The 27,217-nt window shown below is 37.8% G+C and overlaps 1 protein-coding gene across 7 annotated transcripts; it reads right to left on the bottom strand.

Moving 5' to 3' along the window:
* Positions 1 to 977: 977 nt before the first annotated feature.
* Positions 978 to 25,858, bottom strand: LOC127807966 (pentatricopeptide repeat-containing protein At1g71490). Of its 7 annotated transcripts, XM_052346225.1 has the most exons (8): positions 24,378 to 24,524; positions 24,158 to 24,200; positions 15,836 to 18,372; positions 11,495 to 11,647; positions 5,480 to 5,676; positions 4,614 to 4,684; positions 3,834 to 4,186; positions 978 to 1,283 (listed from the first exon to the last, which is right to left on the bottom strand). In XM_052346225.1, the coding sequence occupies exon 3, from the start codon at positions 18,160 to 18,162 to the stop codon at positions 15,898 to 15,900; it is 2,265 nt and encodes a 754-aa protein (XP_052202185.1). In that variant the 5' UTR covers positions 18,163 to 18,372; positions 24,158 to 24,200; positions 24,378 to 24,524; the 3' UTR covers positions 978 to 1,283; positions 3,834 to 4,186; positions 4,614 to 4,684; positions 5,480 to 5,676; positions 11,495 to 11,647; positions 15,836 to 15,897. The 7 variants fall into 7 exon arrangements, with proteins under 7 accessions (XP_052202185.1, XP_052202184.1, XP_052202186.1 ...); XM_052346224.1 differs by lacking the exon at positions 3,834 to 4,186; XM_052346226.1 differs by lacking the exons at positions 3,834 to 4,186; positions 4,614 to 4,684.
* Between the last annotated feature and the right edge of the window lie 1,359 nt (positions 25,859 to 27,217).

Genomic DNA, 27,217 nt, shown 5'->3' with positions numbered 1-27,217 from the left:
CATGTTAGAAATATGGGCCACTGGCAATAACATGCTGTTCATAACTCTCTGATTGGTGGTAGTAAATGTGGGTGCTGAAATGGACCTTTTTTTGTCTCAACGAAAGAAGCTATGTTGTAAGGAAATAGAAATGGGAAACGTTTCCAATAGAAAATGGAAATATGGAAACGGATATTTTTTTTAAAAAATAGGCATAAATAGGTTTAAAACGGGAATAGAAAATGTTTTCAAAACGTTTCGGAAATGGGAAAAGGTCACCTATGATGTGTTTTCGTGTAACATAGGAAAGAAGGTGGCGGGCCAATCAGTATAGCAATTTTCTATGAATATAACTAGAATGATCCTTTCCTTTCCTTTCTTTTCTTTTTTTTTTTTTTTTTTTTTTGGGGGGGGGGGGGGGGGGGGTTGTTTTCATGATTTCTCTTGTATGAGACTGTACTTGATGTAATAGGCTGTTAAATACACAAAATTTCTCACTTTGCAAAAATCAAGTCATTTTTATACGTCCATCTTATTTTATAAAAGGGTTATTTTCACAACTCAAAACTTATAACCTTTCTACAAAAATAATCTTGCTGAACCTGTACTTATTTAGTAACAAACCAATTCAGTTATGATTTTGAGTTGAAAGCTTGTAGGACTACAAAATTGATCTGTTGCCCGGCTGGACACTGACATGGCAACATATCATTGGATTGGGTCCCACTGCCTGTAATTGAGGCCGGCACCCTCAATGATTTGTTGTCATATCAGTATATCAGACAACAATACCAGCAATAGATTAGGGCTCTGTAAGACTATAAGAAAAGTATTATAGCTGCTGGAGAAATGCAGCCTTCTCAAATCCTTCCATTTGCTGGAATATGAGAAGCTGAGTCACTCAGCTTGCAGCTGCTTTATGACCCATAATGTTTTTTCTGTTTTTTTCCTTTTCGTTATCTCATATTACTTGAGTAACAAATTCTTTAGACTAGGAATGAAAACAGCCCTTCCAAAGCAGAAATCTCGTGCATTGGATTTGAGAAGATCAATTCAATATAAATCTACAAAATCTGTACATAGTATGACCACTAAAATTCATATATTGAAAAAGAAAAAAATTTCTCTCCTCCCCTTTATGTAGTTACTCGAAGGGAAAGCTCTACCAAGAAAAATTGTTCAGTATATTACATGATTTAAAAATGTTGTACGAATGTCATTTTCCTAGCACACCCATCAGTTGGAAGAATGGCATATGGAGGAGTCATCAGTGAGCAGAGAAATGACACTAGTTGCAGTAGATCCTGTGCCAATGAGAACAATAGAAGCAGAACTTTGTTATAATATGTCTATAAGTAGAAAAATAGGCAAATGCATAGAGATTATGATGTAGTATATTCATCGCAATTAAATAACAAGAACATATGAAACAGCAAGTGTCCTCATCTTTCCTTCTTTTTCAGATTCACCAAAACTTTTAATGGCCGCAGTTCAATGCAACTTGTTTCGACATTTGAAACAAATAACTATTACCTAACAAAAAAGCAAAAAAAAAAAAGATCCAAGAAGTATTCTAAGAAATAATAACAACAAAAGAAAACTTAATAGGTGTAATATTTCCTTTTTTTTTAATAAAATATTTAGAATTCTTCATTAAAAATGAAAAAGAAACTTTGCACTATCCCTTCAAAGTACCATTTTGAATTGATTAAGATTGTCACATGGTGTAACGGACTTTAATCCTTGCCTATTCCCTTTTACATGGGTATCACAGATTGTGACATCAAAATCCATAAAGGATGGGTTAAAGGCAGGAAAGGGTTCGTATGTTAAATATGGGTGATACTAGATTCTACCACATCTCGCCTTCACAAGTCTACACACTGCACCCTTATATCTCCTAATAAAGTGAATGATTCTCCATGTGGCAAGGCAAGTCCCATGGTCTCTCCATATAATTCTCCATAATTCTGGCCAAGTATTGGGCTAATTCAATGGATGCCAATACATACTCGTATATGAAGAGGGACTACCTCAGTCAAAGGATATCAATTTGTGTCAAGAGTTCTATCAGCTTATTCTCCTTAGAGCTTATTCTCCTTAGAGCCAACCACTGTCACATAGTCTCAAATACATCCAAATGGTAGATTACAACAACATATTCAACCTTTATCCTATTATGTAGGGTCGGTTACATGAATTCTAAACTTTCATATATTTTTGTCTTTTATCATATATTCATTTAAGCCTATACACTTTATATCAAATTTTAATATCTCTCCCAAAATTTTCTTAGATCTGCCTCTACTTATTTTTTTAACTAATTATTCCATTTCATCAACTCTCCTCACAGGAGTGTCTCTTGGTCTTCTTCTCATATGACCAAACCATCTTAGTCTAGTTTCTCTCATATTCTCCTTGATTGACACTACTCCTATCTTATTACGAATAACCTTATTTCTAATTTTATCTTTTCTTGTATGACTGTACATCCATCTTAGCATCCTCATCTCCGTTATGCTCGTCTTTTATTTGTGCTAGTATTTGATTATCCAACATTTTGAACTATATAATAAAACTAGTCTTATAGCTGTCCTATAGAATTTTTTTTTTCAGTTTTAATGGAATTTTACCATCACATAACACTTTTAATGCATTTCTCCATTTTAGCCAATCTGCCTTAATTCTATGCGTGATATCCTCGTGAATTTCTCTATCTTTTTGAATCAATGATCTCAAATATCGAAAATGATTTTTTTTTGTATGATTTGGTCTTCCAATTTTATTATAATATCATTCACTCTTGCATTCTTACTAAATTTACATTCCATATATTCTGTTTTCTTTCTACTTAATTTAAATCTCTTAGATTCTGTTGTGCCATGACAAATAGGTTGAGAAAAAAATAAGAATTTTTAAAGAATAAAAAAAAGGCTCGCGATAGTGTGCCACATGCCCATTTGCGGCAAAGTGCCGCGAGCTTCCTTTACGACAGCAACCTTGCGACAATGTGCCACGAGCCCCTTTGTGGTATATATATAAACATAAAGAAGAAGTAATCTTGTAATAAGGATATGTAGAGATCAATGTCATGATTAAAACTAAATGTCTAAGTACTCCAAATATATACAAGTCTCCCATATGACAACAAAAAATGACTAAGTGTTCTTTCTCTTCCTTGTGTATCGCTGGGTAATTGGTGCCCGACAGTGTGGGTCTGAACCAACAAGTGGGGGATTTGTGACATCTGTCAATACTGGAGGTCAAATTGTGCTCGATGACGAAAGTGGTGGACTTGAACTAACAACTAAGGGATCTGTAACCGGTACTGGAGGTGGTGGACTTGAACCGACAGGTGGTGGATCTGTGACTAATGTTGGAGGTGGTAAAATCACTATCGATGGTCGACCCACTATCAATGGTCGAACTATACCAGGTGATGGAAGTCGAACTCTCATTGGTGCTTGAGGTGGTCAAACCGACATCAGTGGTCGAACAATACCCGGTGATGATGTCAGTGGTTTAACCATACTAGATGCTGGAGGTGATGTGATAGCAATAGCTGGTGGATATATAAATGATGGGGCCCTCAAACGTACAAACAAAGATGTCGACGGTTCAATGTCACTATCACTACGTGACGATATCGATGCATGAGAGCCACTAGAAACGGATAGAATACTATATACCTCAAGACACGTCTCCATGTATCCAACTCCTAACTGGATCTACCTAATATGACGCGATAGAAAGTAGATAATGTCCTCAAAATGCACTACAAAACACAAAAACGTCAAATATCAATACTTAAATAAAATATAAACAAAAAGTTAAATATGAACTTTTAATCTTACCATATCAACCATAGTAAATCTATCTTGACCACCTACGTCAAACTCTGATCTATGTGTAGGGTTTTGAATGAATTGATGTGTAATGCGTTGATACCAAGCCATACAATCTATCGTATACTCCCATGGGACTTGGACACGTTGATTGCGTCAGTGTGTCAATAATAAGTGGATATCCCACCTAATCCAATTATCATCCACAAATTTGTAAATAACCATATATGATGACGTGGACGTATCCTGCTTGGCTTCAACAAGGGATAAATGGGGTGGAGAAATAGTTTACAGATATCCAAATTGTCGCAGAACCCTCTCAGGATGATATGGTTCTATAACGCTTCCACGCTTCATGCAACCTGATAAGAATGTAATATCAGGTAGTGAGTGATGTGCACGAGACCTCTCATATGGTGTCCAAAGACTTGTATGTGTTTTCGAATTTCAATGTCAAAATATATTAATTAAGTTGCAAAACATGCTCTACAGACTAACTACCTAATTTGCAGTTAAATTATCAAATTGCTCTCAAATAGACTGCAAACTATCGTAATCTTGATTAAGTATCCAACAATAAGCACATGACAACTCGTCAATATATGACAAGTTAGCATTCTAAGTCTAGTGAATGGAGAATGCTCATATATCCATGCATGTGTACATTAGATGTGAACAATTGTTAACACATATTTAAAGATGTCAAATATATATATATATATATATATAGGAATCTCAATTTTAAATAATTATCTCAAGTAATATTAGATATCCGCTCATCACTTTTACCTTTCTTTTGCTCGCAAAACCAAGCTATCTATAAAGATATGTCAGGCAAACAACTTCCCATGCATATGTACCTGTCATATTTAAGTCATCCAACAATGTCAGATAGCCTACTGAAACCAATGTATCACTCTTGTCAACGAACAATGTACAACCTAATAAATATAACAAGTACACCTTACTATCATGACTGATCTGTTCCTTAGAAGCTAAAGCTAATACATTCTTGAACATTTTTTTAAGCTAGTCCAACTTTACATATGGTCTCCATGTCTACTTCATCTGTCCGACTGCCACAATTGTTGACACTCCCAGTGAACGACACAATATGTCACGTGCTTCATTAGTTGTCAAATGAGGGACAGATATAAGAGTGCCGATGACTATTATCGTAAATATAATAGAAACATCATCCAACGTTATCGTCATCTCACCAAAAAGTAAATGAAATATGTTAATCTCAGGTTGCCATCTCTTTGAAAAAGTTGACACAATTATAGGATTAGCAAAACAATAAATGCATTCCATCAAAGGTGCCAAATGAGACTCTACAATCATGTCCTGAATACGTTGCTGATTATCCAATGACCACTCAGAATTTTTTTGTCTATGGCTTCTACACTTCAATAAACCTCTCTTTTGTTACAAAAATAAAACAAATAGTTAATAAAATTATAATAACTAATATTTTTATAAAATCTTTTTCATAATCCATTTCTTAATGGAACGTATCTCTCTAACCAATATGCCAATAACAACATGTTTTTTAAAGCTCTTCAAAATTGATGGATCTTCAGGACCTCCAAGAAATGGTCCAAAAAAATTATCTTTCAATGACTTCTCAGGAGTACTAAGATAGGGCTGCTCACTTGCGTCGATGGTAAGCCAAAAGCAGGTGTAGATGGCTGCTTAGGAATATGTGTCACCCAATTTGGAATGGATGCATTGGTCGAAGGCTGACCACCATGAGCCTCAACCTTTCTCCTCCTTGCGAAAGTTGTCGGACGATGGCGAGATGAAAGTGAGGGACCTCTCTGTACTCCATCTCCTCAAGTACATGCCATACCTACACAAATAAACAAATGAACATATACAATTAATAAATAATATGAGTAGCCACAATAATAACTAATTTACAGTTCATCATTCTTAATATACAATTACCACATCTTAAAGCACTTATATAGTTTGATTTGCATATCCACTTTCAATTTAATTTATTGCTCATCATATTGTCCTTTTCTTAGACTTTGTATCACTCAAATTGATGTCAAGTTGGCATCACCGGCCACCAAGAAATTTTAGTACTCTTCTAGTTTAAGCCATGCGCTTCTAACAACACCAAGTAAAAGTCTAGTCATTGCACTCCAGCCAGGCTTCAACTACAGGCTGGACCAACTCAAGCATCACTTTCACATCTCAGATCAAAAAACAGGTTTGGAATGGAAGAATAAATCAAGCCACTCATATTTCAGACAATCTCACTAGCCTGTTCCGTTTAGGATATCAATGATCTACCAATAATAGAAGGTCAAAAAGATTGGAAGCAAGTCCTGTATTTGCCTTCAATTTTCAGCATGCAACTAAAGAAAAATCATGCAACTAAGAGCACAATGATAAATAATCCTAATGTGATTGAAACTGAATTACCTGATATGTCGTGAGAGCTCACTAGCAAGAATCAGCAATTCAGCAACACTAACATTATAATCGCGTACAAAGACAACCTAACATAGCAATTCAAAATATGATATTACAGACTAGTGCACTAATCTAAATAAACTCCTTATCAGGCAACTGAAGAAGCTCAGGCTTCAGCATAGTAGACATGGTTCAATAAAAGAGAGCAATGGTTTCAGTTGTATGGGCGTTGTAACAGACTTTTGTAACTTTCCCCATGCTAATTTTATTATTCTAGGCATACTTTTGTTGCTGTGGAAGTTACAAAAGTCTGGTTGTAGTTGAAGCCTGTCAGTTGCCATGCCATATCTGCCTTGGTGCCTGATTGGGTGCAGGGCATAACCAATAGTTATGAGCAGACAAGCTGGATCAAGGAGATTCTGACCAGCCTATCGGTACAACCCCAGGAGGATTCAAGGTATGCTCTTAAGGGGGGGATTACTAAGATACCATGATAGGGTGATAATTGGGGAGGATGAGCAGCTAAGGAAGTGAATCCTACAGTCCCTACATGATTCTCCCATAGGAGGGCATTTGGGGCTGAATGTGACCTATCACCGAGTAAGATAGCTCTTTTATTGGCCAAGACTTAAAAGAGATGTGACCAAGTATGTCATGCAGTGCACCACTTGTCAAAGGTGCAAGCATGAACCCTTGGAGAAACCCTTCCAAGCGTGGGAGCAGATTTCTATGGATTTCGTAGAAGGGCTGCCCAAGTCGGAAGTATTTGACACTATCCTAGTGGTGGTTGATAGAATGACCAAGTTTAACCATTTCATCACCCTAGTGCATCTGTTTACTGCTATAGAAGTGGCAAGAAAGTTGATGGACTCGGTGTTTAAGCTACATGGATTAGAAGGGTAATATTGTGATAGGGATATAATAAAGGGGTAATATTGTAATAGACTTATATTAGTTTGTTAGGAGATATTTGGTTATTTGTTAGGAGCACATGGGTGTTGTTAGAAATTAGTTAAGGAGCTACCTATGCCTATAAAAAGGCCCATTGTAAGAGGAGATTATCATGCTTGAATTGAATGAATGAAAATCTGATTCTCTCTCTACAATTCTCCCTCTCATTTTCTCTCTACTTCTCTCCCTTATTTCTCTCTACATCCTTCCCCTATTTCTGTCCAAATTTCCCTCTAAACATTTTGTTATCAGTTCTACTCAATCGAATCATTTCGATTGCCAATCCAACCCTATTATGAACCCTAGGTTCATGACAATGGGTTGCCAAGGGCAGTGGTCTCTGATAGAGATAAGATATTCACAAGTCAGTTTTGGAAAACCTTGTTCCAAGGGTTGGGAATTGGGTTGCAGTTGTCATCAGCTTGCCATCCAGAAACTGATGGAAAAACTGAGCAGGTAAATCAATGTTTAGAAACGTACCTAAGGTGTTTGTGCTTTACAAAGCCAAGGAGTTGGAAGAGGTGGATGGCTTTGGCACAATGGTAGTACAACACCAACTACCATACAACCCACAAGAGGACTCCATTTGAAGCACTTTTTGGGTATCCACCCCCTTATAATTCCTGTTGTCATACATTACACTCCAACAGAGACCACAATAGATCAGTATTTGCAAGGAAGGCAGGAGGCATTGCAAGTGATAAGGAGGGAACTTACTATGGCACAACAGAGGATGAAGCAGATGGCTGATAGACACTGCATAGACAGGACCTTCGAGGTTAGGGAGGAGGTCTATTTGAAATAGAGATGGCAAATGGGCCGGCTCGGCCCGCCACCAAGTGGCCCGTGGGCCAAGCGGGCCGGGCCAAATCGACCCGCTTAAAAATGGGCCAGCAGATTGCTAGCCCTACACAGGCTTGCGGGCCAAACGAGCCAGCCCAGCCCGCCCAGATGAAGATGAAGAAAAACAATGACAAGGGCGAGGGCGAGCGAGGGGCGAGACAGAGGGCGAGGGCGAGGGCGAGGGCGAGGGCGAGACGAGGGTGAGGGGCGAGGGCGAGGGCGAGACAGAGGGCGAGACGAGGGTGAGGGGCGAGGGCGAGAGCGAGGGGCGCGGGCGAGGCTGAGAGTGAGGGCGAGACAGAGGGTGAGGGTGAGGGCGAGGGCGAGACAAAGGGCGAGAGGCGAGGCTGAGAGCGAGGGGCGCGGGCTGTTTTGGGGGGGGGGGGGGTGTGGCCGATTAGCGGGCCAGCCCGGCCCGCCACCATTTGGCCCGCCGGGCCAAGCCAAATCGACCCGGCCTTAAATGGGCCAGCAAAATGCTGGCCCTAGCCCGGTGCCAGGCCAGCCCATCGGGCCAAGCCCATTTTGCCATCTCTAATTTGAAGGTAAAAATGTTTCAACAACACCTTTTTACTAAGGGTCCTATATCTAAAATCAGCCCTAAGAACTATGGGCCCTTCAGAATCATTGCTAAGGTGGGACTCGTGGCCTATTGGTTACAACTTCCTGATGGAGTAGGGTCGTATCCAATGTTCCATGTATCCCTCTTGAAGAAGGTAGTGAGAACAATTGAAGGAGTAAGCAGGGAGGTCCCTGAGCTGATTGAAGATATGATTGTGGAAGTGGAACCCCAAATTGTGCTAGATAAGAGAGTGATCTACTATGATTCCCTTCCCCTCACATAGGTCTTAGTGCAATGACCCACTTGCACCCTGACAATACCACTTGGGAGTACCTCCTAGATCTTCTCCAACGATATCTCACGATGGCCAAGCTTTTTTGATTTCTTGGGGACAAGAAATAATTCAAGGGGAGGGGGTTTGTCACAGGCCTAGGGTAAATACTATAATTGAATGAATAAGGCTGGGGGGAGGGGGTATACGATTGTAATTAGAGGTTGAGATGTAGGTGATTAGAGCCAAGTGCACATGGCCACTTGAAATGAGTTGTTATATGAATTCTCTAGACTCTGTAACTAACTCTCCTATAAATAAGAGATGCACACAAGAATGGGGATCATGTGAAGATTATTCCACAAATCTTTTCCCTCCAACTCTCTCTCTCTCGTGTTCTTCATTTCCTGTCTATTCTTTATTCTTCCTCAACTACGAAAGAACCTTCTTGTCAGATTCAAATCTGACAGGAATATCATTGTGGCCAAAACCAGTTGCTCCAATTTCTATTGTGATAGTGAGGCTACTTTGGCTAGGGTCTATAGTCAAATCTATAATGGAAAGTCAAAACATATTGGACAAAGGCATAGTCAAGTGAGAGACTTGATATCAAATGGAGTAATCACAACTGACTTTGCAAGGTCAAGTTAGAATTTGGCAGATCCTTTAACAGAGGGTTGCTAAGAGACTTGGTGAACAAAATGTCAAGGGGGATGGGTCTCAAGCCCATGGAAATTCAACTTAACGCTTGATACAATGCCAAGTCTTAAGTTTAATGAGCTAAAAGTACATCATGAGTGTGATTGTAAGCACTAAATTGTTTAAATCATCCCAAAGTTGTGTAGTGCTTGGCACCCGTATTGGTAAGAGTGAGGTTGAAAATTATTCTCTTAATAGACCTAAAGACAGTTTTGTGGTATTGCAAATGTGAGGGCACATTAAAGGGGTCTACACATGTGAGTGCAAGTGTGGCCGTTTCAAGGAGCTAGAAGGGCTTGGCTCTTAAGCATTCATGAATGGATATTGGGACACAAGGCCTATATTGAATGTGTCAGTTCAGTTTATGCAGCTATTGATGTAAGGTTATATGTGTGCAAAGTTTGTTCTGCTTATCAAATAGAATATGTGGTTCAAAGCATAGTCTACCAGCGTATTCTGATATGTTGTAATGAACTCACTATGTAATGGTTCAAATCATAAGATACCATTATTTATGCATGTAATGACCAGAACAGATGTTCGATCTGTAATTTTTTTGTGTGTGTAACTATATATATATATATATATATATATATATTGAAAATGGCAAGGGATTGTTGGGCATTTTCAAAATATAAAGTCAGTTTTTTTTTTAAATCTTTATCTTTATCTGATCAGATTATCTTTTAACTATTTTGACTTAATCAAATTTAAGTCAATTCTATCAGTTTTAATCAAATTTGAAACCATTTTAAACTTAAACTGATCATATGATTTCCACTCTCCCTATAAATACAGATCATCTGGGTTTTTGTTTGCTGCAGAACACAAAAACCTAGGGTTTTCTATCAGTTCTAAAAAACAAAAAAGCTGCTCAGTTCTAACTTCACTATTGCAGGGAGCAGTTAGGAGCTTCATTGTATCCTAAAGGATTTGTGGATTATCTTTGCAATTCAGAGAACAAATTAACCTTTAGGAAAGTAGCAGAAGATTACATGCTTGAAGCATTGTTGTCAGACTCTCTGTTCTAACATTTCCTTATCATCAATAATACCCCACAATCAAAAGCATTAAATTTAAGCGTCTATTACACAATTTTGAGGATTTCCTCGACGTTGTATAATCAGCAGCAACTCAGTATAATTCATGTTTCATACCTTGGCAATGTAAATTCTTTTATTGCCTTTCTAAGTAATATACAACTGTTTTCATAGCTATTCAAAATATGGACACAGTGGATCAATAATAAGATAATCATAGTTTTGACAAATTTTCAATTTGCATAGCTTGAATGTCTACTGGGAAACTGAGAAGATGGATGCTAAATTAAACCAATTATGGAAGAAAGCTGCAAATTCCATATCCATTGATTATGCGTATCATTCCCAAAAAATTTGAAAAGACCTCCCAGTGCACCTCTTTAACTAGCATAATTATATTTAAATTTGGATCTACATTCTTCTTCTCTTGTATTATGAATATATATACTTTAAACTCTTACATTTGTGTCTATTAGGGAATGGCTATGGATTACAAGCTTCACATGGCAGTGGTAGTGGCAACTGGTGAGTGGCTCACAGGGGAAAGGGAGATGGGATAATGTGCCCAGTTTGCATACGCATATGAGACAGGTCAACATCTGACAGCTTGACTCGCTCAGTTATTACAATAGGTAATCAGTTTTTTGTTTTCCTCAATTTGAAAATCAGGGTCACTTTTTATTTTAATATTTTCTCTCAAAAGTTAAGGGTGGAATAGTCTTTGTATCTTCGGCTGTTTGTTACATTAACTAAACCAATTCAGACAGAAGACAACTCCAGGTTATACCTCTCAGGTATAAGAGATGTACTCAAAAAAGAAAAAGAACAAAACAAATTGTCAATCTCCTGTGCTGTTGCACTTAGTAGGAATTCTTACCACAAGAGGTGTATCCGGTCACTCCAGCAGAGTTACTCCCAAAATTGGAATCTGGCATTGGCTCTGAGTACCAAAAGGTTCTGAGCTTGTCGTTCTCCACAGATTCCGAAGTATAGTCACTCCAACTCAATATGAGTGAGAAATGTGTATTTCCTATCACCATTTGGAATTAGTAAAATTAGCAAGCAGAGATTATTTAAGGCTTCAATGTAATAACATGCTGAAGTTTCTGACTTTATGTTTCTTAACCTCATTAAGGACTACATACAATTGAATTTCCAGGGAAAAGAAAATACACTGGAATGATACTGACAAGGCAGAATAGAAAACAGTAAAGAAACAGGAAACATAATTTGGCAAGACTAAGCCATAAAGGAAAAAACAAATTTCCAAATCCAACATGATCAACTTAGCCATTCAAATAAGAATATTAAAATAAGCAGACATATAAGAAAAGAAAAAGCACAGAAAACTTGGGTCTATAATGATTATCACAGTTCTTTGTGATGCACAAAATCCAGACTAAAACACATTATCTATATCTCTATGGAGATGGATTAAAGTACTCTAGTACGTTAGCATCTGCAGCTCATAGAAGTATGCTGCAAAGGAGTTCAAATTCAGAAGGTCATGCACGTAAACATGGCACACTTAGGCTTCAATAAAAATGATGGGCCAAACAGAATACGCATACAAGTGAATTTCCCTATTTGTCTATGTAAATGGCACCACTAAGGCATGTGATAGGAAGGGCTGAAATAACATGTTAAACAAATTCTAATATAAATAAGATATGAACCAATCCTACCTATAAATCAATTCACTTAGGGCAATGCTTACAATATGGCATTGGATGGGTTATATATAATACATTTAGTTAGCATACGATAAAGAATGGATAATAAAGGGATTGTTTGTCAAAAAGCATTTTTACCCTCATAAAGAATTGTATTTTTTTAACATCCATCAAAATACATTAGTATATATCAATAAATAAGTTAACATATAAAACTATTAACAAAGATGCATTACATTATCACTAAAAAATATTAAATATGACATTGCACGAATAAATATAAACATTCGTATTAATAATATTAACAAAGGTAGATTTATAACATTTGGTATCAGAGCTGTTTGTTCCTAGGCAGTTCTCTCTGTCAAGTAATTCCGACAGCTCTGGCCATGATTCAAAATTCGTAGTAGTTAGCCAAGGCGATTCAGTGCATTTAATTCCGACAAGATAGGCGATTTTCAATGCTTCAGGCAAGTAAAATTTGGCTAATAATTGAAGCAGATTCAGGTGACAAAAGCGAGAAGGAACAGCGCCAACAATTTTTGGCGAATTGTAGGAGAGGCGGCGAATTGTAGGAGAGGCCAATTCCGTAATCTGATTCGACTTGAGTTTTGAAGGTGATTTCAGGAAGCTGCAACAGATCCAATAGCTTCTCGGATCCAATTGATTCTTGAGGCTACTAAATTGTGTATTAGGTGAAATACCAAAATTGGTGGGATCTCAAGAAAACTGATAGGATTCCAATTAAGTAAAGGAATTCACTGCTGATATTTCAACTATAGATTACAAGGGAAAAAATGTAAACAAATGAAAAGAATGGGCATTCGAGAGGCCCAGAACTCTCCTGTAGAATCTACTCAATTTCTTCACACCTTTCTCTCTGTTCTATTCCCTATTTATAGGTTGTTGTTCTCCTTCCATAACCGCATCTGGTTATGCACGTGCTGGTTTGTTACACAAACCAGAAAAGTTTCGATTCTACCCTTGGTGCACATGCTGGCTGTTATGCAAACCCAGTGGTTTTACCATTCTGCCCTTGACTCCTGAAGCGCCTTTGATAGGTCCACTGCACCGGAGGCCTATCAAGAACATGAACAACAAAAACAGCCCAAACAGATCAAAACCCTCACACCACCAGATGAGACTTAAAGACAAAACAGGTCAACAGCCACCCAATCCTAAAGGCAATAGACTGCAAGAAACTGAAACCAACCTCAGCTGCTGTCAGTAGCCAAAAGACAATCATACTCAAGGAGGCAGAAGCGCCCTGAAGCTGAGGCTGAACTGAAGCTGAAGCTGAGACCGACCACCTCCTCTACTGCCAAAAAATGCAATGGGTCCGCACTCAAATATGAGTTGTGAACAAGAGTATGGGAAAGAGGGTCCCAAACCCAAATCCAGTAAAATAGATGAGTAATAGTCAGTCTGAACAGATCAGCCGAAGGAACCAAAACATTGTCAACACCTCCATTTCTCTCAACCCATAAAGTTCACAGTCCGCTGAAGAAGACACAGAACCAAAATCTTTTAATAGTTTTTTCCCACAGACATAACACCTTCCTCCCCCCCATTCCCCCTTCCCCCTCTTTGGAGCCATCCAACATAAACCCCATCATTGAAAAACCTCACACCAGACACTCCAACTTACCTCACAAGGGAGGAAAATGTGATCCACAGATTCATCAAAGTGGCCACAGAAAGGACAACCAATATCATCAAAATTTAGAATCCCTTTCTTCAACAAATTCTCCTTGGTATTAATCTTGTTAAGTGGAGCCAACAATATAAAAAGTTCCATTTTAGGCAGGCCAACAGTAAAACATATATTCCCAACTGACCCCAAAGCTTGAACATAAAATTTAAGATGGACTATTAATAAAAGATTAACATCATAAAAAATAAAAATTTTAATATTGTAACATAATATCAAGGTAAAACATATAATATATATCAACGATGTCTTGTATAAGACTTCCATTTTGGACACTTTATCCTTTAGCAAGCATGGGATCGAATGGGGCCTATGGATTTTCAACCCCTCTGAAAACATGCCTTGTAACCTGTTTTGTTCTGCAGTGGCAAACTAAAAAAGTTATTTTTTGAATAAATGCGCTTTTGTTTGTTTTATGTGGTGTTTGGCAAAATTTAACACGAGTTTCTACACTACAACAAAAGCTATTTTTCTGTTATGGAACAAAAGAAAAAGTTTGAAGCTTCTGTTGTAAAGCAAAAGCAAAATTATCCTCAATAAACATTACAAAGTACAAACATTACCCTCAATCATATCTAATCTTTGTTCCAATCCTTTTTCATCCTTAAGAACCAACAAATCGATATTCCTTTTCAGACAATATATCATCTTCTTCATCCTCAAATCAACAGTAGCTCCAAAAATTGAGTGGCAAAAATGTGGTTGGTAGGTTATGGAGCACACACAAACCCACAGAGGAGCTACTTATGGAAAAGAAAGAATGAGGTGAACAATGAGGGTTCTTGCATTGTCACACTCTTCCCAAAACCTTTTGATGTGACCCATAGCCCATGATCACTCCCTAGCCAAAGCATGTCACAGTATCTATCATGGCACCGGCCATTCAAGATGGAGGAGAAAAAGACTCGCCAGTTTTTTTTTCTTAGTTCTATTCAAAGAGAAACCAAATTTCTTCATAGCCATCCACTGATTCTATTACCAACCAGCCAACCAATGAGAGAGATACCATTGAATTGCTAACCACTAACTCATTTAAAAGTTTAACCTGTTAGATAAAGAGTTAACTTTAATTTTATATTATTATTTTCATTCTCAACAGATACAACAATCAATCTCTCGTAGGATAGAACATTGAAATTCCAAAGATTTTAGAAATTATTAGAAGATTTGTTAGATTCTAAGGCTGAAATAAGCTAATGGGTATGCTACTGGTATGCAAGTCGTGGGACAAATCAATGGTCCGGGTATTTCTAGGTTGCTTTTGAAACCCTAGGATCAGTAGCAACTTTTAAAAAAAAAAAAAAAAACAAAAAACACAATCTATTGTTCTTCACTGAAATTTTCCTCTTGATTTGGGATCTACGATTCACATTTCTTACCCTGGTAACATATGTAAGATAATTTTTTGTCAATGTTTTTTTCGGTAATTTGATCATTAAAAGCACTTTTTTTAATCATTAGCCAAAAATATATAACAATACTAAAAGTGTTTCTTAAACAGTATGGCCAAATGCTAAACTACTTCTTCCTAAAAGCAAAGCTTGCAAAAGTGCTTTCTATAGAAGTAATTCTCATGACAGTACAAATTTCACAGCAATTCCAAGCAAGCACTTAATGTCTAGAACATGGGACTGCAGGGAGTAGAGGATTTTGAGCAAATTCACAGGAATTTGAGACAAAGCATATATTGAAAATCCAGAAAGGAAGGGGGCTAATAAAACATTTAAGACAAATAATAGTAATAATAATAACCATAACTGACAACAGAAACAAGTATATATAAACAAATAAGAAAAGATTAAAAGAAAAATGATATGTAATTTCATAATATTACCTCGAGAATGAAAGGAGGCCTTTAAAAAACTCTCCCAACGAGAATTCACCTAACAAATGCAACTATGCATTTTTCACATACAAGTTTTGTCCTTCATCATACTCCTCAAATTCATCATCAAATTCAGCATCTAATTCAAAATCTTGCATGACAACATAACCAGCATCTTTCATTTGCTTGGTTAATCCCCCCAACAAAGGGTAAATATCATTTGCTTGAGGGTGTGACTTATCTTCCACTAAGAATGGAGAAAATCCAGCACCCACATCAACCCAGGCACAGCCAGGAGGCTTTCTCACACCCAAGTCCCGCATGAAGGTCCTCACTCTTGCTAGCTTGTTCCAACAACCAGCAGCAGCATACATGTTAGCGATCAGAACATAGTATCCTGGATTTTCAGGCCTCATTTCCAACAATTTTTCAGCCGCCCATTCCCCTATCTCCGTGTTTCCATGGATGCGACATGCTCCAATAAGAGTGGCCCACATTGCAGGGCTTGGTTGATAAGGCATCCTTGTGATAATCTCCTCCGCTTTCTTCAGTAAACCAGCCCTACCAAAGAGATCGACCATGCAAGCATAGTGCTCAAGACGAGGAGTTATACCATAGATACTTAGCATATTTCCAAATAGCATTTGGCCTTGACTAACAAGACCTGAATGACTGCAAGCTGACAAAATAGCAACCATAGTTATATGGTCTGGCTTTATCTGAAGCCTGATCATCTCTTTGAAAAGTTCTATTGCAGCATGCCCCTCTCCTTGTATCCCATAACCAGCTATTAACGAAGTATAAGTCACTTTGTCCTTATTGTTCAGCAAATTAAACAGCCTCCTTGCTAGTAAAAGTTTTCCTGATCTTGCATACATATCCACGAGAGCATTCCATAGTAGTAGATAATCCTGGAACTCCACATGCCTTGTAATGTAGCAGTGGAACTCCTTACCATGTTGTAGATTTGCCACTCGGGCACAAAGGGGAAGAATACTTGCTATTGTTACATAATTAGGTTCAACTCTAGAAAGCAACATTTCCCTAAATAGAAAGGAGGCTTCCTCAGAGCAGTCCCAGTACGTGTAACCAGAAATAATGGAATTCCAAGTCATTACACTTTTAGTACATCCTGGCCTGAACAAAGTATATGCATGTGCAAGGTCTTTGCACCTGGCATACATAGTGATTAATGTGTTTTTAACATTATCAAATTCATCAAAATGACTACGAATTGCTACACAATGAATCTCTTTCCCCAATTTTAGTAAACCAATACGGGAACATGCACCCAGACCAATGAGCACTGCAACAAAATCCAGATGAGTGTGACAAAATCTCATCTGAGAAAGCAATTCAAGTGCCCCCTTATAGTTTCCAGTTTTCAAGCACCCACCAGCAATAATATTCCAAATTATGATGTTCATTTCTATTCCCTCCATTCTCATCCTTTCAAAAAGCTCAAAAGCTTCTCTCCACATACCCTTGGAAGCATATCCAGAGATCATTGAGTTCCATGAAACTGCATCCTTCTCAGGCATTTCGTCAAACAGCTTACGAGCAATATTAACTTCCCCACATCGCCCATACACAGAGATTAAAGCATTGTGCACAAACAAGCACCTGCCACGGCCACTAGCATTAATAGAGCTATGCACCTCCCTACCAAATTCTAGATTTAGTTCATCACCACAAGCCTTGAGAACACTTGGGTAAGTGAAGTTATCAGGCCTAATCCCCTTGTTTACCATTTGCCTATAGGCAGATAAAGCCTCCCCAGAAAGCCCATTTCTGACATAAGAAGAGATAAGCAAGTTCCAGGGCAAAGGGTGCTGTATTTTTGATGTCTCAGTTATAATGTGGGCATCACCAAGGAGATTGAAAGCTGAGTAAAAGGTGATTAGCTTGGGAACCAAAACAGGATGTTCATCATAACCTGCAGAGATTATGTAGCCATGAATTTGTTTACCTTGTGAAAGTGATTTTGTGTTCTTGCAAGATAACAAGAGATAAGACAAAGAATGCAAAATAAGGTCAGACAGTGACGAAGAAGAAGAAGAATGGCATTGGATGAGGGAAAAGGTCTTGAAGGCTTGAAAAAGACTGCCTTTGGCTGCAAAATCTTTCAGGGAAGTGAAGAAAGAATCAACCATAGAATCATAATGTTCACTATTTTGGTGTGATTCTAGCCATGGCCCTTGGTAATTATAGTCAGATGGATGTTTGCTTCCATTTTTTGATGGCTTGACATTTTGTTTCCATTTCTTGGGGATGAATTTCTGGATTTGAGAAACAAAAAAGTCACTCTGAAGCAAATAACATGAAAAAGATCGCATACACTATACATGCAGGTGTTTAAGTATAATAAAGCAGTTGGTGGGCATTGATCACATGACGGAAAGCACATTTGCAGAACTCTAGCATAGAGATTGGCTAAGAGCTCACTGAATTCCTTTTCTTCTCATGAGACCAATACAATGAATCAGTTTCTTTAATTAATAGCCATACGCCGCCATCCACAGAGCTCCGGATGATTTGACATTTCCCTGCAAACATAGAGGCACTGTGGTAAGGAGAACCATCAAACAAAGGATTTCCCTTAACAAGGGTGTGAAGAACAAACTGCAAGCCCCCAAAATTATGGGCAGAAACCTCAATCATGTTTCCAATTACATTCTCATACAAACACTACCAGGAAAAACGGTGCAAAAATGGTTTGACACTGACAATGACAGTAGTATAGAAAAAATAGAACTAATCTCAATGGAAAAAAGATCCTATGCTTGCATAGTCACGTTTGCATAAAAAATTTCAACACTAGAGTTCACTCATGTTTGCTACTGATCTAAACCATGAAACAAATTACCTCACCATTTAAGTACTAAAAAAAATAGAAAATGGTAAAAGATGAGGACATTGAAAATAACAACAAACTGGATCTTAAGTCATCAGTTGAATGCAGATAAAAAACACTCTTTCTTTATTTCCTTCTCCTAACCTTTATTTTCTAAGCAACCAAACAACAGATAACAGAGATAAAAAAGACAAAAGTTGCACTTGCAGTAGTTCTTGAATAACAAGGCTTTAAACTTGGCCAGAAGCCACATTCAGGTTAACTGAAACATAATTGAATGCAACAATGATCAAAATGGAAACAATTTCATATAGAGACCAGAATTTAAAGACGGAACAAACTTCACATTTGACTCTGAGAAAGACAGAGAGGAGAAAGGAATGCGAAAACTTGCATGAATTGGCAAAAGAGAGAGGGATTTATTGGAAGATAGAGATGGAGGCGCTAAAACCCCACTGGAGTTGGAGGCAATCTGAAAATTGTGGTCAGGATAGGGAATTTTATATTTAAACAATAAATTCTGTATTTAATTAATAAATTTAGGAAATTTGTATTTAAATTATAGAAGATGAAGGTGGATGCACAGATTGGAGATTAGGGATTTGGGGAGTTTGGCATTGTGTTCTTTCAATTCTTTGAGGGCAGAATGATCTTTTATTGGTCAAAATCAGCTTTGTATCTTTAGTTTGTATGCTTCAAACATGATAAGTTGGTTATTTTGCTCAAACCTTTTTACAAAAGTTGGTGAGAAAGCTTTTAAAAGTTAGGTAGCTTAGAAGTTATGTAAAGCTTTTAATTTAGAGAAAATTAGGTGCAGAACCTTTGAGATTTAAGATAATTGCAAACATTATTCTTGATAATTGAGAAAATATAGTGGGGTACCTTGGAGGTTTAACACCATTTTGTAGTCCCCCCCCCCCCCAACCATTAGTTAACCCTAGCTAAATATTTTAAAATAAAAAAATACCCTTATATTTAAAAACTCCCCCCCTCTCTCTCTCTCAATCCATTAGCGGCGACATCCCATGCCTCTAAGTTTAGATGCTACATAGTCAATGTTTAATAATCATCAAACTACAGAGATCAATCAATGATGGTTAGTCTATGCTAACAGTGTTTCAAAAATAATCATTAATAATTAGTCAACAACCACTTAAGAAGTGCCATGCTCCTCAAGTGATTTGGTAACCTAATTCCAAAATCCTCTAGATAATCTCAAAGGCAATGATAAGATGAGTTCAAGCTTCAAAAGAGTCCTTCAGTTGTTGAGACTCCATGACATGTGTTGGTTTCCTATCTTGGCAATAGTGTTTAGTTTTAGCCACCTTACCATAACTTTCACTTCTCCTAGGGACAATCGTTTCTAGTTGGTTAGGTATGATATGACAAGTCAAATGACTTAGTTAAAACTTGTACTTCGAGTACTAGCCTGTACAGTCTGCATGCCCTAACAGGTTTGCAACATCGTCCCTATGCGGCTTGTAATCTTTATCTTTCTTGAGTGAGTGATGTCACCAATGAACTCGATGACACCTCCCACATTCCTTGAAATTAGGGACAGGGTTTCGGCATCACAAAATCCATATAGCACCGCTACTAGTACCCACACCATTGCATACAGGAATCTATCATTAGGGATGTCCAAACCCCTCATCCTTAAATTTGGCCATTCTCGGGTAACAGATCCTTTCCAATAGTCTCCATGGCACATGCCGATTGATCAATGTCATCATAGCAAACTAGTAGGCCAACCAAAAGACCAGTTTCTTTAGACAAGTGAATCTCATGGTCAGATCCCTTACAAATTATGGTTTTACAACCCTAAACAAAGGTAATGAATGACAAAATAGTTAAGGATAGGGGGTTAGATATCAGAAGACAAACAGTCGCCACTGATACAAAGTAACAAGGAACAAGGAACTAAGGAAATTGATAAAAGGAAAAAGAGAAGAGAAATGGCTAGGCAATCAGAGAAAATCAATTACAAGGGGTAATATGGTTTCAAGTTCAGTAAATAAAGCTGAAACCCTCAGTTGGACCTTGATGATCAAAACCCTCGAGTTAAATTCTCCCACATGGACCTTACATACAAAATTACCAATTTATATCACTCTAAATGGCAAGAATTTAGTTATCAAGGACCAACACCCAACTTCCTCTAACCTCAAGTCCAAAACTGGTGTGACTAGATATCAAACTAGCTCGTACTACATTGCATTAGGTTTCACAATTCTAAACAAATGAGCTTACTGGTATACTCCTACCAACTATGGTAGTAATGTATTAGTGGTACAGTAGGCTTATCCGTTCAAGTTGGTTTATTTCTTATGAGCTTGACCTTCAAAGATTAGTTTCCACATAACTCTTTCGCATCTCATGGGGTAGAGTATTGTCTCAAGTTCAAAAACATCTCCATCAAGTAAAAAAAGCACGTGTATCAAATTAATATTCCCACGTGGCACTAGTAACAACTGGAATGGGATAGAACAATGAAAGAGCAAAGAAACTGGGAACAACAATCAATGGCTATGGGGGTCCCATTAGCAGTGATAGATCAATAACGAGTGAACAGGGAGATAGGGCAAGGAAATAATCATGGAGGCAAGTAGAACAAGAATAGCACCAAGTCCCTGGGAAAACTTCAGGTCTGACGACCAAATGTACTAAGCAACCACATACCAAAGGTGGTTGGAGTAAGAACTCTATTTATTGCTCCTCCACTTGCTTCATTTCATATCACCACCAATTAAGCCCCTTACAACTCCATTGTAAAGGTATTTCAAATCTAGGTGAGGCGGTATCTCTACTGATATTGGCAATCACATGTGGGACCCATAATTAACTACTATAGGATAGAAAATGCACAAAGAACATAGATGAGACAATAAACATTGGTCATAATGTTTAAAAAGGTAGTGACAAATTAGAGAGGGGTGGATAAGGAGGTATTGAGGAGACAAGCATGAAGGCAAATAGAATCGAAAGGGCACCAAGTTGCCCAAAACTCCATGCTTGGTGACTAGTTTCAATGGCACACATATCACATGTGGTTTTAATATGGGCCCTCTTCATGATTTCTCCATTTATCTCATGCCACACCATCATGCGACAAGCTCCTTACAATTTCTTTGCAAGGGCACTTCCATTCTAGAGTGATGTGATGCTTCTGCTAGTGTTGAGTATCGGTTTTCCAAGCTTAACTTGTTCTATCACTCAATATCTCTTTCTATTTCAAAGTGTACCTATATGGCACACTATCATTTCTTGGCCTTTTGGAATGACACCCATTCCACAACCTATTGGGATAGGTAATCACAATCGAGCAAACTGGGAGGTAGCTCCCTTGATATTCACCTCAATATTAGCTCAATGCCTCGTTCGTACCTTTTATCAAGGTTCAAGCAATGACATATACCTCCAAAAGGATCGAGTATCAATATAGGGCTACCATTGTCAATTACTTTTAAAGAGTCAAATTACTTGTTGAGTCCTTTGACAAGGGATTACTCAATCATTCCTTGGGATGGTCATTTCACATTATAACTTCCCTAAGGTTGTCCTTAGGCCTAATCATGGGACCCACAGTATCTCTTGAGACTCCCTCAACTTAAGGATGTTGTGATGAGAACTTTAACACCCTGAAATCAAACCTCGTTCTCTTTAGTTCCAAACATCTTATGAGGCTTTGCCTCTTTTGCTTTCATCACATGGAACTAAATCTCGATACCCAGCTTATTACTTCATAGTTAGTAATTGATACGACCTAGGGTTTGGTTGGGGTTTAGAAAGGAATTTGATGAAAATGCGGGAAAGAAAGGGCAGGGAGGGAGAGAAAAAACATAACAGAGAGAATTGGGGGAGAAGAGAGGAAAACTGAGGGAGAGTTTGGAAAATTGAGAGAGGAAAATGGAATTCAAATTCATTCATCAGCTGCCATTCTCTACTTCTACAGCCTATTTATGGACTGTTACATCCCTTCTGTTAGTAACTAACTGTAGGTACAACACTCTAACAGCCTAAGGTACAACAAAGACAAATACATGTAACAGAAAAATTACTCCTATGCCCTTGGGGTTGTGACAGTAATCTATAACACATGTAAAATCATCAATAGGCAAGTCAAGAGTCAACCATTCCCACACTAAGAATAGTTGAAGCCATGCATGCTTTAGCCCTCATAACTGTGCCAATGCACACCTGTGTGCTCCATAATTTCGAGCTAAACCTCACCTTTAAGAGGCATTGTACCCCATAACAATGATGTACACATAATATGAGATGTTCAAATAGAATAAACGATAGACAAACACAAGCACTAAATAATAGAATCCTTGGACTCACAGCACAATCAAAAGCCAGCTAATAACCTGTTCTATGGGACACATATGACAAACCAGATGAAAGAGAGAGACAAACAGTGCAACAACAGAAGAACTGATGGATAGTGAACAAAAGACAGGAGACAGAAGACATATGATATCAGATATAAGCCTAAGCTTTGATACCATTTTGTCACAACCCAATTTTCGATGGGTTCGAGATTGGCATTAATCCTAGGACAGGGGGACCCTATCACAAAATTAGTAAGCCACAAATATAGAAATTATACAACAATTAAATAGAAAGACAGCTTTACTAAGGAATCTACGACCAATATGAGATACATATACAACAAAAATGCGATGGGAAACCCATCCACCAATACAAATTACATCAGAAATAAGGTGGGAAGTCCATCTACCAGAACAGAATTTAGAAAAACAGTAGATACACCAAGATCCTTAATAACAATATAGACTCAAATATCAATGCACACCAACAAATTCCCAAATAAGAGAGATAACTACACCATATACAACAAATTAATCAGTGTGTGTGCCGCTACAGAGCGTGCCTATTCAACAGCAATTGAATACAGGATTACTGGAGATCTTTATTGAATGACCAGCTATACCAATAGCAAATACAAATAGCAAACTCCTTGAAAAATGCTAGGGGATGAGTCTTGTAGACCCGCAAGTATAAGGTATCCTATGCCCACTAGGAGAGAATGCAAAGAGACATGGTATAAGGGAAACGTGAATGCTACCATAATACATTTTTAAGTAAACATAAATACTACTTTATTTTCATAGGTAAGAAAATTTGGGAATTAGAGAAGAAGATGCAGTTAACAGCATGGTAACCTTTCAACCGCCTCTAAGCCTACTCCACTGCCCTTTTCCAACAAGCCCCATTTTTAAGCAGTAAAAATTCAATTATGCAGCAAGTAAATCAGATACGACAGTAAATCAGGTAAAGACATGAAATGCAGCAAAGTATGGGGTAGGTTAACAGAACTAAACAGTTTAGATACTATATATAATAGGTGGCAATATATAGCACCCAAGGTCTCCGAAGAAGGTTGAGTAGAGCCCTATCGAGATAAACAGATATTTGATAGTCATAGCATGCCAAGGTCCACAGTGTCATCATACCGATCCTACAGCGGACGCCAGTGTTCTGTTCAACCTAGTCCCACTGTGCCATAATGATACCCAAGTGTCAAAATCCTACTACGAGTAACATATAGACAGGTATCAAACATATACAAATAGAATGCAACAAGTCTCTCCCAATAGGATGAAAACATTTCATGAATTTTAAAGTAATAAAATTTGCATAGACATCAGAAACTGAGGTAGCCGGAGGCCTTACCAGCAGTCGGATGGCGACCATGCATGTCGGAAAACAGGTGAGGCAGTGGTTGGCGAGGTGGTGGCCGATGGTCGGAACAGAGAAGGCGGAGCTGGTGGAGGTGGCTGTCGCCAGAGAAGACGAGGAGATGGTGGGTGATGGTTGTCGTTGGAAAGAAGAGATGGTGAATGAGGCAATGGTGGTGGCGGAGAAGAGGTGGCCAGAGGAGGCGGTTGCCGCGGGAGGCGATGGCGCACCAGCGGAGAAGTGGTCGGCGACGTTGGTATTGACGCCGGCAGTGAGAGTGAGAGAGAAAGAGAGGGCAGCTAGGGTTTTGGGGGAGCTGGAGGGTCTCCCTCACCGTTTTATCCCGACTCAGTTCCCTCAGGTAGGATTTGGGTCGCCCAGATCCGCCCCTTCTTTTTCTTTTTTTAATTAATACTTATTTATTTATTTATTTATTTATTATTATTGAGAGTGTTTGGATTACCGATATTTTTTCATAGTTTTAAACCTATTTAGCTTTTAAGTTAAAAGTTAATAATTAGTATTTAAACTGACAATGTGTTTGAATAAATGTGTTAAGTAATTCACACTAAAAGTTACAAAGCTACAAAATTTTGATGCCTTTTGTAATTTAGTAACTAAACTTTAATTAATTATAGTGATCATAAAATTTTTAAATATTTTGTAACGTGATCACGAGAATTTCCAGCATGCTCTCCCTAGAGTTGCTGCATCGCTAATGTGTTTTAAGACGTGGCAATACAATCACTGACTCTATAAAAAATAACCAATAAAAATATATCACGTGTCAAGAAGCAAATCCCCATAAAACCCATTCCCCCCCCCCCCCCCCCCCCCCTCCTCTCTTTCTTCTCGCCCGAGACTGCTGCCCTCCATCTAGCATTTGAACATTTCAACCAGACACTTCTATATGATAATGAAAAATTGTCTTCGCTTTGATTTCTGATGATGATAAGTTGATAACCGTATGCTACGATGACCCATCAGCAACGATGTGTTCAAACATGGATATATACATACAAAAGGAAAAACACAATCGAAGCAAGCTACTTATGAGGATCAGATATATCCTATCAAGCAGCAAATTTACACGGTGAAAGTAATGATCAAGACAGGTAGCACCATTGGATCTAAAAGCTGTCCTGAAATTTATATCATACATTCTGAAATCTGAACACTCACACAAAGAATATATAAAATTGTAGGAATGCTACAAGACAGTCAACATTCAGTACCAATAAACGCACCAAGTAGACAGCAGAATCCCCAAATCCTCTATAAAACTCTTTACCACGCACTGATGCACACAGAAGCATGAAAATCCGGTCTAAGTTTCAGAAGTAATCCGGAAAGCCTTGGTCTTGAACCAACGGGTCACGGCGGCGCACGGCGATGGAGGCGGCGCACGGCGACCAGAAGGGGAGGGTAGCAGTCTCGTGCGAGAAGAAAGAGAGAGGGAGTGGGGGAAGCAATGGGTTTTATGGGGATTGGGGGGAGGCAAATGGGTTTTATCGGGATGGGAGGTTTTGACGTGTGACATAATTTTATTAAGTTATTTTTTATATATTTAGTATTCTTGTGATTATATTGTTATGTTAGTCACGTCATTAGAATAACAGCAATTTTAATAAGAGCATGTCGAAAAGTCTCAAATATGATCATATTATAAAATATTTAAAAATTTTATGATTATTTTATAATCAATTAAATTTTAGTAATCAAATTATAAAAAATACCAAATTTTTATGATTTTTGGTGTGAATTACTCGTACTTTTAAATAATTAATTAATAATTATGTATCTGATTTAAAAAACTTAATAAGATATCAAAATTTGACAAAAAAAATCAAAATAGATATGATATTAAATGATGTAATTTTTTACATTAAATGTTGATGAATTATACATTTATATTAAAAATATATTAATACAATATTGTTATATGTATTATATATGTTAATTATTATGTGTTATATATAATATATTATTATATGTATATATGTTTATTGTTGTTATATATATATATATATACACGCAATAGGGAGAAGAAGCTCGAAAATGATGAAAGTGGGGACGGCGATGGGTAGCGGCCAATGGGGTGATGGATAACTGGCTATGGAGGAGAAGTTAAAATAGATGGGGTAGTGGGCAATAGGGGCAGTGGTCGACCGGCACGACCCACCAACCTGACGATGGCTTGCAGCGGCCCTGTTGGATGACAACGACGACGAATCTGGAGGAGGGGCGACAATGATGCCGAATCTGGAAAAGGGGCGATGACGATAATGGCAAAAGTTTGAAAGAAGATAAGAGAAGAAATGGATAAGGGGTGTAAATATTAAAAATGTTTGAGGACAAAATAATAATATCAGTCAACGCAATAGCTTTTTTTGTGAAAACTAGGGGTATCAATTTTTCTCAAACTCTATTATAGTAGCATTTAAGCTATCTAATTTTTAAGTTAATTTGTATTGTCAAACACTTCTGAGAAAAATATTTTCTAGCTTATAAGCTGCATAAATAACTTATAAATGGTCAAATCACTTAGCCAAACACCCTCATTATCATCTAATTAAGGTTTTTACAGACTAGCTTTTCTAAAACACCATAAGAAGAATTTTAAAAGTATGTAGTTTTTAAAACTTTTGTATGGTTGTTAAACACTTCAAAGTTTTATAGCAAAAAGTTGAAAGCTGGCAAAGAACTTAAAAGCTCAAGTTTGACCAAAATTAAGCCTACCCAAATAGGCTCTAAGCTTAGTCAAACAGCCCTTTAGTTTTATTTCCTTAATAGTTGCGAACTTAACCTAATATTTTCAAGCCCAATCCAGGCCC

This window comes from Diospyros lotus, chromosome 8, assembly GCF_014633365.1.
Source record: "Diospyros lotus cultivar Yz01 chromosome 8, ASM1463336v1, whole genome shotgun sequence".
Taxonomy (NCBI): Eukaryota; Viridiplantae; Streptophyta; class Magnoliopsida; order Ericales; family Ebenaceae; genus Diospyros; species Diospyros lotus.
Note: the sequence above shows the minus strand (reverse complement) of the source record. Positions and strands in the feature narration are given on the sequence as shown.

Bases quoted from the DNA above. Each gene is read 5' to 3' on its own strand.
- LOC127807966 (XM_052346228.1), bottom strand. From the start codon at position 18,162: ATGCGATCTTTTTCATGTTATTTGCTTCAGAGTGACTTTTTTGTTTCT.